At 44.9% G+C, this 15,276-nt stretch overlaps 1 protein-coding gene across 4 annotated transcripts in view; it reads right to left on the minus strand.

Moving 5' to 3' along the window:
• Nucleotides 1-15,276, minus strand: part of ZSWIM5 (zinc finger SWIM-type containing 5) — a 121,104-nt gene that overhangs the window by 16,638 nt on the left and 89,190 nt on the right. For all 4 annotated transcript variants that reach the window (XM_082228825.1, XM_082228827.1, XM_082228826.1 and 1 more), the window contains exons 3-4: nucleotides 9,043-9,191; nucleotides 5,739-5,889 (exon numbers count right to left, since the gene is read on the minus strand). In XM_082228825.1, coding sequence (XP_082084951.1) covers nucleotides 5,739-5,889; nucleotides 9,043-9,191 — 300 coding nt within the window. The remainder of the gene's footprint in view (nucleotides 1-5,738; nucleotides 5,890-9,042; nucleotides 9,192-15,276) is intronic.

Raw genomic sequence — 15,276 nt, forward strand, 5'->3', positions numbered from 1 at the left:
TAATTATAAACCATCATAGCTATCTGGTGTGAACAAGGCTGGCTGGGCCTATGCCTTTCCTCTGGTTGTGTCCACACCAATTTGAATATCTATTTACCTCTTCATAAGTGATTTGTTGCATGAATGTGCACTTTTGCAGCAGGGGACACGATGAGAAAAAGAAAAAGAGAACTTTATTCAGATTTGGAATGACAGATTCCAGGAGTTGGAGTGCAGAATTTGTTCCTATGCATAGATGGCAAACTTGCATGTGAGAACTGTATAGGAATTTGGTTAGCTAACTGACAAGCTACACATGTCCCTAAGATCTGCAAGACCTATTTGATGCCCACAAAAAGTGGCAGCAGAATTAACTGAGTGTATTCCATCAAATGAGTTAGATCCAAAGGATTACAAGTGATGAAAGCAAACAGATCATAGTTAAAGGGGAACAAACCTTAACCATGATTCCAGGTTTCCTTGGCTTAGCTGCTGCACTGTTTTAAAAAGACTAGAGAGGAACAAAGCAGGTATGAGTTCCTCTCCACGAACAAGCATCTTTTCACAGTCCTGGTAAGTCATAGCTTTGTCTACCATGACATGCAAATGAAACCACTATTACACAAGTTTGATATGCATGAACTGCCACTGAAGTGAGACTTAGAATGCTTTGCTACCAGGAAGGAAGGAAGGAAGGAAGGAAGGAAGGAAGGAAGGAAGGAAGGGAGGGAGGGAGGGAGGGAGAGAGGGGATCAGATTGCACTTGCCCATGTTTGGTTTCTGAAAAGTGTGCAACTAATAACAAGACATCCCTGACCTGAACTCCTGAATCTGGCGTATGTTCAATCCTCAATAGTATCCTACCTCTTGGACAATACCAATGCAAAGTAAGCTTCCAGATGTCCACCTTATGATACCTTTGATAGAGGTCCAGATGGATATGCTTTGAAGGAAATGGAATGAGAACCAGTATATTCTGTATAGTCTTTCTAGCGCAAGCCCTGACTGCTGCTGACACCATTATTGCCTAAGAGCAATGAAAAACTGACAACCTGTACGGATGCTGTGCTTTGCATGTTCTGCAGCAACTCAATCTGCAAACTAAGCTTACTCTGCAATCTGTGGTAGCCTACGATGCTTGGCCTGTCTCTAGGTCTGCAGTCTTCAACTGCCCTGCCCTCACCTAGCCTCTGTATGTACACTGAACACTTGATTATTTGATTTAGGGGACTAAGCTTTGTTTGACCAGTTTTTAAAAAATGTTTTAGTTGGTTCTCATATGAATGATGAAGATCCACCCTTTCCAAAACACAGGTAGATTTTAGCTAAAGTATGTTTCTCTCTTCAGACTGAGAACTCATGGAATATGACTAATGTTATCAATGCTTGCTTGAGTTTGAGACATTTTTAAGGTTATCACATTCATGTAAGAGCTGCCGAAAGGACATCTCAATGTGGTGTGTTTAAATGCTCCATGTCATGTGCACCACCCAACTGTGCGGGCGTATCCTTGGAGATGTCAGTGCTGGTGTGCATGGGCACTCTATCTAATCTGAAAATGTTATACCTTGCCTTTCAGACTACTTTCCAATGACTGGGTGACATGCACGATGTAAGCAGTATTTAAATGTTACAGCTTCACAGAAAGCACCATGGAAAAGGACACAGCAGTGTTCACATGGGAGTGGTTAAGTCTAAAATTAGCCCAAGTGGTACATATACTAAAAGCCCTAGTAATCAGTACTGCTATTTATGTCACTGCACAACTGGCTTTTCCATATCACCTTGAAAAGGTGCATATATTAAAATTGCCCATATCATCTTGAACACATGAACTTGCCTTCCAGTGCTGGTTCATCTATCAGTAATGTCCAATCCACCCGGAATAATTCCTTGTGTCCTTTTTTAACCTGGATAGGGATCCTGGGATCTTATGACTACAAAGCACATTCTCTTTTAAGCTATAGCCCCACTTAAAAATATTAAATAGACACAATCCATTTAAAACAGACACAATTCCAGAAAACTGTCTCACCGTAAACCCTTTAGCTGCACTTTATAAAAAAGCTGCTCCTTCCACTCAAAATAGTATACTGTTACCAATGTATTTATTTATTAAATACATTTTCATAAAATCTCATTAAAAAATTCTTAGCACAACCTTCTCTCTTTCAAAATCTCTCTCGCATAGGCATACGTATACTCAACTATTGTCTATCCTTTAGATCTTTTTAAAAAAGATTTTTTATCAGGATGATAGTAGATTAAGAAAAGGAAAACTTTACCATTTTTCTCTTAAGACCACAGTTTTCCATGGCCAGGATTTCACAGATGCCTATAAGGAGTTGCACAAGGATATTATTTGTAATGGCAGAGAAAGGACTTGTCCATGCATAGAGTAGCAGCTTAGACCACCCCCTCAGGCCTCACTGGTGCTGACACAAACTGAGAATGTGCCTAGAAACACACTCCCAAGACCCTCCGCAATGTGCAGATGTTTCTGAGGACAGGAATCTTGAACACCACCATCATAAGGAGAGACTAGAGGTGACCACAGTGCCACTGACTGAACTGAAACCAAAACCCAAAGTCCAGATGTAATAATGCCAAACCATAATCTGGCACTACAAGAACAAGCCTTGGGCTCACACATTCCCTCCTCTTCCTCTATTGACTTGAGTCCAAACAAAATGGCAAATTATAGTTTATGGAAAACCAGGAAGTGTGGGAGGTAATTGGAGCTTGTGGAGCCTGAGGCTTGTTTGTTTTGTGTTTCATCTGAACTAAGCCTATTTCCCCCTCATTTTATTCTCTCTACCCCACCCCCCCTGCAAACCTAGCCCAATCCCCAACTGTAAACAAAGGAAATACATAAACTGTCTCCAGAGAGATTAAGGTCAAGCTGTAGTCCAACTGTTTTCAATCTACTTCTCACAATTAGAATCTAATCTCCAATAGTGCACTGCAGCAATTAAAGCTCCAAAGATTCTCATGCAATGGCAATATTAGCTTTGCTCTTGTGTTTCAACTGGCAGAATAATCTGCACACACCATTTGTGCTTTAAAGAAATGTCTGACGTTACTGGGAATAAAAGCCCTCCTTTCCGTGAACCATGGATCTGAATACCAGTTGCTGGAAAGCAAGATGCAGAGAGGGCTATTGAGCTCATGTCTCGCTTTTGGGCTTCCCAGGCTAGATGAACCTTTGCTGATGCTGTTATGCTTAACATAGATCTCAGTTCACACTGCAAACTAGATAGAGGTTTTCAAGTGGAATAATTCAGCCTGAGCTTGAAAGCATGTAGTTCAGGACGGCCAGCTTTCTTCTTCCTGCAAAGATCAGTAAGGCCTTTCTGGAATATAAAAGAATGCTTTCTAACTCGGTGCCCCCCCCCAACCTATAAAGGAAAAGGTTGAAGTGCCTCACTGAGGGGCAGTGGACCAGTGTTGTTTGCAGCCTTTAAAAGGGAGATGTATTCTTTGGCTCTGAAGAGAAGGAATACATAATTTTCATAAGGTCCGTAAGAGGCAGAAAAGGTCTAAGGAGCAGGGTTGGGACAGGCTTGCTCCACAAACCATTATTTGGCATTACATGAATGAGCCTCTGGCTCACACATTCCCTCCTCTCTTGATGGTGCTTGCCTCTCTCTTTATGTTTAAATGGTTGGGCAAGCACATGCGTGCGCACACACACCACAGCAATGGCATAGTGGGGAAAGCGCTCAGCCTCCAAATAAGGAGAAGAAGCCCATGCTGTTTGTCACCTAACTGATGTTGTGAGCATGATTTAATATGTACCTGCAACACTCTTGCGACCATGCTCCACACAGCCCAAGCAGACATGGCAGCTGGGGTGGGGGGCTAAGGATAGGAATTGTCTGGCTTGCCCAAAAGAAGGGAGAATGACAATCTGCAAACCATCTCTAAAAGGTAGCCATGCATACTTTAAACCAGAAGTGCAAAGAACAGTTTCTTCAATCCTCATTATGCCTTTCCATACAGATAACCCAGACTGCTTTGGGCTGACAGGTTTGCGGTCCCACTTATGAAGTGTTGCTTCCACAGGATTTTGCTGGATCTGGCACAAACCTTGAAAGACAGACTTTCTCTCATGAATGCAAAGAAAACCCGTGAAAACATGTAGGCAGTATATGCTAAAGACTTAGAAACAAATTGTGAAAGGGGAGTCTGGACTTCAGAGCTCTCTTCAGGGGTCAGTGGGCACATATTTCCTTGCTCCAAGACTCTCAGTCCTTCTTTCCCTTGCCTCTCTGTGTCCCCCTCTCTTACTGCTATCCCAGCCAAGATTATACATGAAAATATACATATTTATACTGACGAGTTGCACTGAGTATTCCGATATACAGAACTGCACTCCTGGTCTCTCTCTGTTAAAGATCAAACACAGTGCTGGGTTCAGCCTGGCAAGAATATTCCTCTCATCACCTCTAACAGTACAAACTCGGCTGTACTTCAGGCCTGGGCTGCAACACTATTTTCATTTCAAATCGGGATCAAACACTACTCAATTTGGCCGATAGAAACAGCAGGCTTCTTGGCTTGAAGGATAAATACTAGCTGCCCTGAGAGATATAGCAGTTGCATTTGGACATCATAATAAACACGGTTTATTTGAACAACTTTATTATGACAGGAGCAATCCACAATTCGAGTTCACACACTCCCCATTACTAGCAGTCATGAAGAGCTTGGAAGCTTCACTTTTGTTTCACATTAACCAAAACTTGTCATTTTGTCCCAAACTGACAAATTGTGGTTAATCCTAACCATGGTTTGTTTGAGACAAGCCCACTTCAAAGCATTGGTTAAACTGCAGTCAGTGAAAAATGGAAGCTGAAGCTTCCAATCTCTTTCTTGCAGCCCGGCCAGGCGGGGGGAGGGCGAGGGGAAAGAGCACTAAAGGCTCACTGCAGCTCTTTCTCATCAAGATAAACCATGGTTTGTTGTGACATCCAAACTCAACCACCATCTCCCAAATAAAAGGCTATGGCAGATTGTCTTGGAATATAAATCTCTTCCCCAGTTTTCAGCCACAAGCAAAGTTCAAAGAGGCTGTTTTTATGGCAGCCTACAGGCCTCTCTTACGCTAACTGACAGTGGCAGGCACTTGCCCTGGCTGCTAAAAGGCAAAGATGCAGCCTGCAGGCAAGCTAGCTTTCTATGCATTACTCATTTCCTATGCAGATAAAGAACATGAGGGCAAAAGTTTCTCCAAACTCAGATATTAAATTGCAATTCAAGCCTGTGAAAAGGGGACGGGGACAACCATATCTTGGGGAGGCACCATAGTTTAGAGCATATGCTTTGCATAAAAAGCTCCCACGTTCAATTGCTGGCATTTCCAATTAAATTAGAATCTGGCAGATGACGAGAAAAAGGCTTCTGTCAGAGACCCTGGATAGCTGTGGAGAATATGAAGCTAGTTGGACAAATAAACTGACCTGGTATCAGGAGGTTTCCTGTGTCGCTAAATCTGAAAGGAAAAGTTTACTTCTTGAATCAACTTCCCCTCAAAATAATTCTTTCTCTCATGTACACAGTTGCCTATGGAATGCTCATTCCTACCTCTGTACAGTTTCTAGCTGCCTCCAGAAGCCACTTGCCCAGAGCAGACCAGCAAATGTCATGCAGCCCATCAGACATGTTTTCCACAAGGACTCCTTCTAGCTTCTCCCATCACAAATGGCTGGACAAACTGGCCTCTCTCTAATGGGACACACAGAGACACGGAAACTCACCTAGCTCATCCCAAAGCTGTCGGCATTTGTCCGTCATGCCAGTTCCCTGCTGTCTCCAGAGAGCAAGCCGTGGATCTGCCATGAACTGTTCAGTTATTAGTGTGAGCATCCTGGCGCCATTGGAATCTCTCATGCGCAGCATTTCACGGACCTAAGGCAGCGGAGGAAAAGAGGTGTTATTTCAGTTACATGCAGAATGCATTTAGAGATGGGAACTATATTTTGCATGCCTGTGGAACTACATACTTCTATGGGCCAACATGCTACCTTAAATAGTTGTGAAGACACATCACTAAGAAGCAAGCCTCATCTAACCTGAGTCTATTCAGGTCTTGGCCCAGTATACCTGAAGGAGCATCTCCACCCCCATTGTTCTGCCTGGACACTGAGGTCCAGTGCCAAGGGCCTTCTAGCGGTCCCCTCACTGTGAGAAGCAAAGCTACAGGGAACCAGACAGAGAGCCTTCTTGGTAGTGGCACCCGCCCTGTAGAATGCCCTCCCATCAGATGTCAAAGAGATAAACAACTACCTGACATTTAGAAGACATCTGAAGGCAGCCCTGTTTAGGGAAGTTTTTAATGTGTGACATTTTATTACATTTTAATCTTTGTTGGAAACCACTCAGAGTGACTGGGGAAACCCAGCCAGATGGGCGGGGTACAAATAATAATTTATTATTATTATTATTATTATTATTATTATTATTATTATTATTACTATTTATTCAAGGGCAGCTGGACAATCCAAACTAGGAAATCTCTCCCTTGAGAATCAAGAGAGAGGCACAATCTGACTTCAACAGACGAAATCTACCATTTATCGAATCCTAAGATGTTCCTGCTTTGAAAATGGCCCATTTCTTTTGCCTCACCCTCATTCCCCACTTAGCTACCTGCAAGAGGAAAGTAGACAGAGCAGTTTCGGCTCCATGGTCTCATTTCTAAGGGTGGCTTTGCTTCATTCTCTACAATGCAATGGTTAAACAGGAAGTATGAGAAGCAGTGTGGAAGACCTGCACAGTGGGAGAGTTTGGATAATCATACCGTATTTTTCGCCCCATAAGACGCACTTTTTCCCCTCCAAAAATGAAGGGGAAATCGGGGTGCGTCTTATGGGGCGAATGCCTGCAAGCCTCGCGCGCCCGGCAGGAGGTCCCACCGGGTGCGCGAGGCTTGGGGCGGCAGCCTGTCGCCCGAAGCACGGGGAGCCCTCTGGAGGGCTCCCCCTGCTTCGGGCGAGTGTCTGCAAGCCTCGTGCACCCGGCAGGAGGTCCCACCGGGTGCGCGAGGCTTGGGGTGGCAGCGGACTGCTTGCGCGCACCTAGAAGCTTGGGGCGCGCTGAGCTCAGCACGCCCCAAGCTTCTAGGTGCGCGCAAGCAGTCCGCTGCCGCCCCAAGCCTCGCGCACCCGGTGGGACCTCCTGCGGGGTGCAGGAGGCTTGGGGCGGCAGCGGACTGCTTGCCGGCATGCAGAAGCTTGGGGCGCGCTGAGCTCAGCACGCCCCAAGCTTCTAGGTGCGCGCAAGCAGTCCGCTGCCGCCCCAAGCCTCGCGCACCCGGTGGGACCTCCTGCGGGGTGCAGGAGGCTTGGGGCGGCAGCGGACTGCTTGCCGGCATGCAGAAGCTTGGGGCGCGCAGAGCTCAGCACGCCCCAAGCTTCTAGGTGCGCGCAAGCAGTCCGCTGCCGCCCCAAGCCTCGCGCACCCGGTGGGACCTCCTGCGGGGTGCAGGAGGCTTGGGGCGGCAGCGGACTGCTTGCCGGCATGCAGAAGCTTGGGGCGCGCAGAGCTCAGCACGCCCCAAGCTTCTAGGTGCGCGCAAGCAGTCCGCTGCCGCCCCAAGCCTCGCGCACCCAGCGGGACCTCCTGCGGGGTGCGGGAGGCTTGGGGCGGCAGCGGACTGCTTGCCGGCACGCAGAAGCTTGGGGCGCGCTGAGCTCAGCACGCCCCAAGCTTCTGGATTAGCGCAGGGGTCCGCTAGCCCTGGGAGAGGCGCCCGGCTCTCCCACGCTAGCGGAGACCTTGCCGGCACGCAGAAGCTTGGGGCGCGCTGAGCTCCGCACGCCCCAAGCTCCTGGTGTAGCGCAGCGCACCTGGGGGGGGAAATAAATTTTTCCCCTTTATTTCCCCCCCTAAAATCTAGGTGCGTCTTATGGGCCGGTGCGTCTTATGGGGCGAAAAATACGGTATCTTGGCTTAATAAGCCAAGAAATGGATGAGGCATTCCCTCCAAAGCATGAGTAAAGAAACCAGGAAGTTTCCCATTCAATATAGTTTCCCATTTCATCTAAACAGGAAAACTACAGTCAACACCTTTAGAACAAGTCAAGATATTAAGCCGACTTCACTGGGAAAGAAAATCCCTAAGAGTTGAATGAACACATCTAAGTTCAGTTTCAAGTATTGTTGCTGATTCAGCAATATGGTGCAATACAGGAAAAAGAATGGGCTCTAGTTGAAGGAAGGAGATTCAAATGGATAAAACCTGGCAAAGGCACCATGCTAGATGGAGAAGAGGAACCTCTGGAAGTGGAGGGCTTTCCTTGCCACCACAGCACTGGGCTGGCAGCAGCTCCTCATACCCCAGTGTTTCAATGGGAGGGGAAACTGCTCTCTCTGCTCTTCAGAGCTCGCTCTCTGAAAACTGATCTTTGAAGAGCACATATAGTGTTTTTCTCTTCATAGCACCTCAGGGACTGCAATGGAGAGGACCACTCCCAACTTCTCTGCTGATTGGCAGAAGTGCAGGGATGGGCTATGTCTGCCAGACCCATACACCAATAGATAATTCCAGGACTACATCATCATCTATCTAAAAACGTACCAAAAAATGGACTGTTTTCTTTCTACCACCAACTAAGGGCTCTGTCAACCCAGTTTTTTAGAACAGCAGAAAATGTATGTGTATGTAATGTATGTGTGCTACACATTCAGCAACTCAAAATGACTTGAATATCATACATCAGGCATGTCCAACTCCCAAGAGACTGTGATCAACAGCCTTAGTTCCCTTATTACTTAGTGGCTACATTTATTTATTTCATAGGATTAAAATAAGTTGATTTATGTTCCTCTGGGTGGACCTTTCTAGTGACAAACTAGCAAGGGGCACAATGCTTCCTATAGTATGCAATCTAAACCATGCCAATGCCTGTAAAAGGAGTAAAATAAGTGATCTGAAAAGCACCAGAAGTTGATTTCTGGAACTCCAAAGGATAACAGCTGCAAAGTGAAGGAACACTATAAGATGTCAAGCCACATGGATGCAGAGCTTTTAGGGGAGGGAAGAAGAAGGCCACGCCTCACCTTAGCAAACATGGAATTGAGTTGCTTTCCAGAGCCATAATACCCTCCTTGGGAGAGGAACAGCTTCACCTGCTCTCGAACCTGTTCCTCATCCAAATGCCAGCAATTCTCATCATCGATGCTTGCCCCTGCAGTGGGGTCTGGCGCACCTGTGGCAAGAGAAGCCCAGCTATTAAAAGAAACCATGTCCAGAGGAATCAGTCCATCCTGCCATGTAAATTTGTTATGAGGATACCTTCTATTGCATTCAAAACAGGAAATGAGAACCATTCTCTTAGGCAAACCAGTACTGCAATATTTCTGCAGTTAATTTTTGTTTTCACTAAAGAACAAGCATCACTGCAGTGTAAGGGCATTGGAGCCAAATAAGAAGCAGACACACCAACTTATAATCAGTGACCAATAATGAAGGAATGATAAGACCAAACAATACTAGAGGATAAAATTTCAGTTCCTTGCTGTCGTTATAGGTATGACACTTACAGTGCTATTAATCATTTGTTCTTAAACCCAGCAGCTCATGAAATGAGCTAGGATAACTGTCAGTGCTAGACCCTTCTGAGCTCCCAAGAGCTTTAAAACATACTACTTTAGGCTGAAGACCCACATCTGCCATGTAGTGATCCCCTAGACTCAGCGAACAGTCTGGATGACATACACTCCATATTTGTCCATCTTCTGATGCTGATCCGTGCCCAGCTTTTCTTGTGTACATATCAGCAGATAGAAACCATGTTTCTAAAACAGTGCAGTTCTCTGTTCCAGGCAATGAACACATACTGTACAAGCAACCATCAGCTGCTGGGTCCAGGGAATCTAGTGAGCTTGAAGGAAGGTTAGGAGATGTCCATGCAGAAGACATGCAATATCCAAGGAATAATTTAATACTAGCTAATGGACTGGGCCTTCCAGGAAGGCTCAATTGGGAGCTATGTGAAGCAGTTTCAGGATCACAAAGACAGACAGAAATGCACTGTAAGGGCAATGATTGCAGGGCCACATTATTCAATCACTTTTGGAGTACCTTTTCCCCAGAATGAACAAAATTACTACCTTTGGTACACATATGGCTATGGCTAATGGTGGCTTAACAGACAGGCATCATCAGGATGGCCGACAGTTTAACGCATAGGACACTAGAGCAATATCCAGGCTGACTAGAGTACAAGTCAACCCCAAGTGATGTAAGTAGACACAGATGCCTTTCTACCACTTTAGGCAACAGCAAGCTTCTAAAGTACCTTTGCGACAACCAACCATCAAATGAAAAAATGCAATTCAGTAGGGTGGGGCTTAATCTTCTTTTCCCTAAAGTGATGTTAAAAAACAAGTTGCTTCCTGAATATCTATATGGCAAGAATGTTCATGGCTCAGCTACTTGCTGTTAGATGGGAAATTCTATTCCCCCCTTCATCCAGCAGCAGGAAAGAACAGAAGGAAACAACAAGACAAATTTCTGGTTTGCCAGGCAAAGCCTCCTACTTCTGGAAAGTCTGAGGCCCCACACATGCATGTGACCAGTGTGTGTGTGTGTGTTTGCTTGTATAGTTCTGAGTGCATTCAGGGAGGAATCACTGAGGACCCTGGAATTGTACTTAATGGGTGACTTGTCTCGCACTGACTTAGGAGAATCATCTTGCTTTAGCTACTGTTTAAGAGGTTTCACATCTCTGGAGCATCTGGAGACAGGTAAGATTTTGTTTTGCAGGTAACTCTCCTCCTATGTAATGCTCACTCCAAGGAACAGGAGCCAGACTCGTTAATGGCTCATCTGGAGTGTTTTATTAAGAAAGAATAATCATGCCCTAAAGAACAGGCTTCTGTTTTTCTTTCTCAGAGCCTCATGTCTTTCCATTTTAAGTTTCTCAGTATAGTTCTGATTAGTTCCTCCCCATCCTCACACATTCAGTGTCTTTTACTCTTCATGCTTATATTCAGGAATGCTGCAAGGCATGCAATTGGTTTGCAAGAGCAGCTGGTAGCCCAGTTGATGTGCCTTGCACAATTAAATGCAGAGGATGCCACAAGACTGAAAGGAAATTCTTGTAGAGTCAAAAGAAGTTGAGCTTAAAACTGAGAGATGCAGAGTTTACCAGCTTTCCTTCCTCCCTTTGAAGCTACGGGGGGGGGGGGAGTAGCTTGCACTTGGAGAGGACAAAGCAATATTTATGAAGCACTCTGTTGTAGAGCACTCCCGTGAAATTAGAAAGCATTCTGCATTGTCGTGTTGCAGTCAATTTGCACAAGCCAGGAAAAAAATAGATTCTATTTTCAAACCTTTGAAATGCTTCAAAGGCAGCTTTGTGAAGAGCTGAACAATGCTTCTACTTTGTAGAAATTATCAGCATCTCTGCATCTGGATGCTTGACATTAGATAACAAAAAAAAAACCCAAGTTCCCTACACCAGACTGTCTCTGTGCACAGAAAAAGCTGGGTGAAAAATCGTGACAATGAAAATTCATGGTGCCTGGAGCATGCTCTGTTGAACTTTAACCCACTTGCCTCATGCTTATTACTACACTTCAGTGAGTAAAGGGGTCATTGCTGGAACAGCAAGGCATGGGCAGCAGAAGGAAAGGAAATGGCTACTGCACTTCCAGTTCAGTCTAGTGAGTCTAGTCCACTAGAATTGTGCTTGGTCTTGTCAGTAAAGGTTTACCCCCATTCAGAGATCACAGGTTAAGAAATCTGCCCTGATCCTAGTCCAGATGATGGGTGGGAGACTAACAATGTCCTGCAGGAGCTCCACTCTTACTCTGCCACACACTTTTATGGGCCAAGGAGCAGCCTCGGTGGTGCAGCAAAGCCACTTTGCTGACACAGGTGTTACTGGCACCTACCGGGGCAGAGCAGTGGTGAGGTTGGAGCTGTGCAGGAGCACGGGCAGAGCCAATCTAGTGCTTCCGTTGGTTCGGCTGCACATTCCCAACTTCCCCGCTGCCCTTCCCCATCCCAGTAAGCAGCCCTGTCCTGCCACTCCTGCATGGGTTCAGTAGCAGCTGGCATTTTCAAGCCCTGGAGGAGCCAAGATGTTGCTCAGGGAACCAAGGCAATGAAGAACCAGGATGCAGCTTAAACTACTGAATATAGATTTAGTTTCATTTTCACTTTTATATTTTGAGTCCGATATTAATTAAACTGCAATTAAGGCAGGGGGTGAATCTAATTACCAATCAGTGAATTTGCTTATCAGAGATTCATAAAAGAATGCTTTAATGGGAGGCTCCGTCACACATGACACAGATGAAAATAATGTGCTATAAATTACACTGGAAAAACGGATACACATTTCAGACTAAACAGCAGAATTTGCAACATGCTCAAATATTAATAAGATGTACTATCATATTCCTTTTGCCAATATTAACATGCTGTTAAGCCAACCAGTGGCACACGGTAACATGTGGAAGACAATGGGCAATTGTCTCATCTTAAACTGATTGAGGATTGAACAAAGAGAAGGCCTTGAGACCCCTTAAATTGTCACTCATACAGCAGCAACATTGCTACCTTCAAAATCTGGTCTCAGATCAGCTTTACAGACATTCTCCTGGGGGCTGTTTACACAATGATTTTTTTCAGAGATAACAACCCCTAAAGCTTCAGCCTCAGCCTTGCGCACAGAACTCACAAGGTTGAAGTGACTTAAAAGTGAGGTGCCTGGAATAATGTGAATACCAATAATCACCTTGGTATGTTCTATCACTTTTTTTTTTGCAGCAATCTGCCACATAAACATTGCCATGGTCAGTACCTGCACAGCATGAGAATCGTAAAGAGGAGATGCACAGAAAACCTGATATACTCAGTCTGGCAACCTGCATGGATCTCCAAAGCAGTAATAGAGGAACTAAAGCTGAGTTTATCCATTCAATATATATAAAAATCTTATTAAGAGATTCTATCCTACTGTGTAAACAAGCTCTAGGATAAAGACAAGCATTTCCCTTTCTGTCCCATATGAAAAGATGCTCCAAACTCACTGCAGAGCATTTACAACTAGACATGTCAGGCAAGCTTCACCTCAAACAGGTGGCATTTATACTAGATGCTGGTGTATTGGGGCAGATATAGACCTTAGTAACATTTGATTAAGGATTACTGTAAGGTAAAGGTAATCACTGAAAGTAGAACTTTGCTAAATCAGGCACTGCATTTAAGAAAGTCCAGTTCTGGCAAGTGGCAAGTGGCTAGCCAAATCACAGACTTGAGATGAATATTTAAACACTGATTAGCTTGACTAACGATGGCCACAGAACTCTTAAGTCAGTACCTCAAGTGCTTCTGCTGGGGAGCTCCTGAGAAATTCATACGACTTCCTTGTGAGCTCACGCTTTCTACCTAATATGGCCCTTACCTGACCCTCTTCCTCCTTAATGGCAGCTCTCCAATGGATGCACATGGTAAGGGATGGTTTAAACCTAAAGCCACGTGACAGGAATGGAGCAGAGAAAGCAGGGGAAGCATGGCTGGAGACATTTAAAAGATTCAAAGAGCAACACCAAACATTTCGCCTCTTCCCACACGTATCACCTCTGCTTTTCCTGCCCTGGAGCAGCCGTTCTCACATAAAGCCCCTTCCTCTCTCCTCATAGGGGAGAACCCCCTGAACATAGTTTTCACACTGTTCCACCACATGACATAAGGGAAGGTGGTGGAGGTTCACCTAGGGTGTTAGTTTGAGTGGTGGTGGTGGGGTAGTGTACCATAAAGGGGAGGGGCGATAATGATGAATGGCATCCTTCAGACAGAGCTCTTGCAGCAGGTGATGCCTACAGGGAAACGAGAAACACATTGGTGAGAGCAGGAAGGTATACCATAGAATGAATCCATCAATGATTGGGAGGATGAAGCAAGTACAGTATGCGGCAAACAAAATCCATTGCTGATAACAGCAGGCCCATAGCTCAACCACAGGATGCACCTTATACCTTCAGAGCCATTTTCAGCCTCCAACAATGTCAGATACAGAATATAGGGAAATGGATGTGTTACAAGTTCACGGAATGGAAAAGAATAAAATGGAATACTGTAAATAAATCAGTTCATTTCCAAACTAGAATAAGCCTAAGTAACAAAGACTACATCTCCAACTCACTTTTTGTCCCTCTTACATCTGAACTGATGTGGCACCAACACTGCAAACAACAGGACCAAACATGCATCCCTGAAGACCTTGTTCAACATCACAAGTGGAGGTACCCAGGGTCAGCTGGAGTCAAGGATCAGAATCCAGGGAAATCTACGTGCCTGGGAATCTGAACTGACCAAGGAAAGTGCACATATAACTTAAAACATTTACAAATAAGAAATCTGTACATGGTCAGAGTGCAGAGGGAAACTGGCAGGCAGCTGTATGAGGTTTAATTCCTGCCAGCAGAATTGCTCCCATTGGGTATTTGACAGCAAGCATCCTTAACCCAAGGATCCTTTTGTTCAATGTTTGTATATTTTCCATACTTCACATTCCCCAGTGTGCTCTCATGATGGAATTCCAGTTAGCCAGTGTATCCATGTTTACATTGCTGATTAAGCTAATAAGACATACTGGACTTGGCAAGAGATGCTCCTGAAGTTTGAACCATTAACCATACAAGTCAGCTCAGGGGACAGGTGATACATCTCAAGTTCTCTGGGCCATGTCTGAATGATGGTATGCAAAGGAGAAGTCCATTGATTTAGGATTTGTTTCTTCCTAATCAATGCCAAGGCATGAGGGATCTTTAATCCTACCCTGGGAAGCATGTTTTGTGTGTCATCAACTAGGATCAAGGATACAGGCTCTGCATTTGGCAGTTAGAAAGCAAAACATGTTTCAGAAAAGATGCTGTGAATATGAGCTGTTTTGTCATCTCAAAATAATTAGTTAGATCTAAACTGAGGGGTTTTTTTAGTCACTCCTCCTCACTTCAAAATATCTACAAATAGAAACAACATTGTTTCCTAGTTTTTGAGTATCACAGTCGAAAAGCCTCTGGGTGCCTTCTGCTAGCACTCAGGCAGCTGACAAATCCCCACACGCTAATATGCTCAGGCACCAGATTTTTAAACCACAGTGGCTATGGATCTGAAAGTTATCAGCACCCTTTGAATCCTGGACTGTCTGCCCCACTGCAGGATCACACACTGTAAAGATGCATTGATCTAAACACCGAGGAAGGATACTTGAGACCAGGGATTGACATGTTGGTATCCATCTGTCTCAAGGGACAATGGAGTGCACCTCTGGTGGT

The sequence above is a fragment of the Podarcis vaucheri genome (genome assembly GCF_965113315.1).
Source record: "Podarcis vaucheri genome assembly, chromosome: 6".
Classification (NCBI taxonomy): domain Eukaryota; kingdom Metazoa; phylum Chordata; class Lepidosauria; order Squamata; family Lacertidae; genus Podarcis; species Podarcis vaucheri.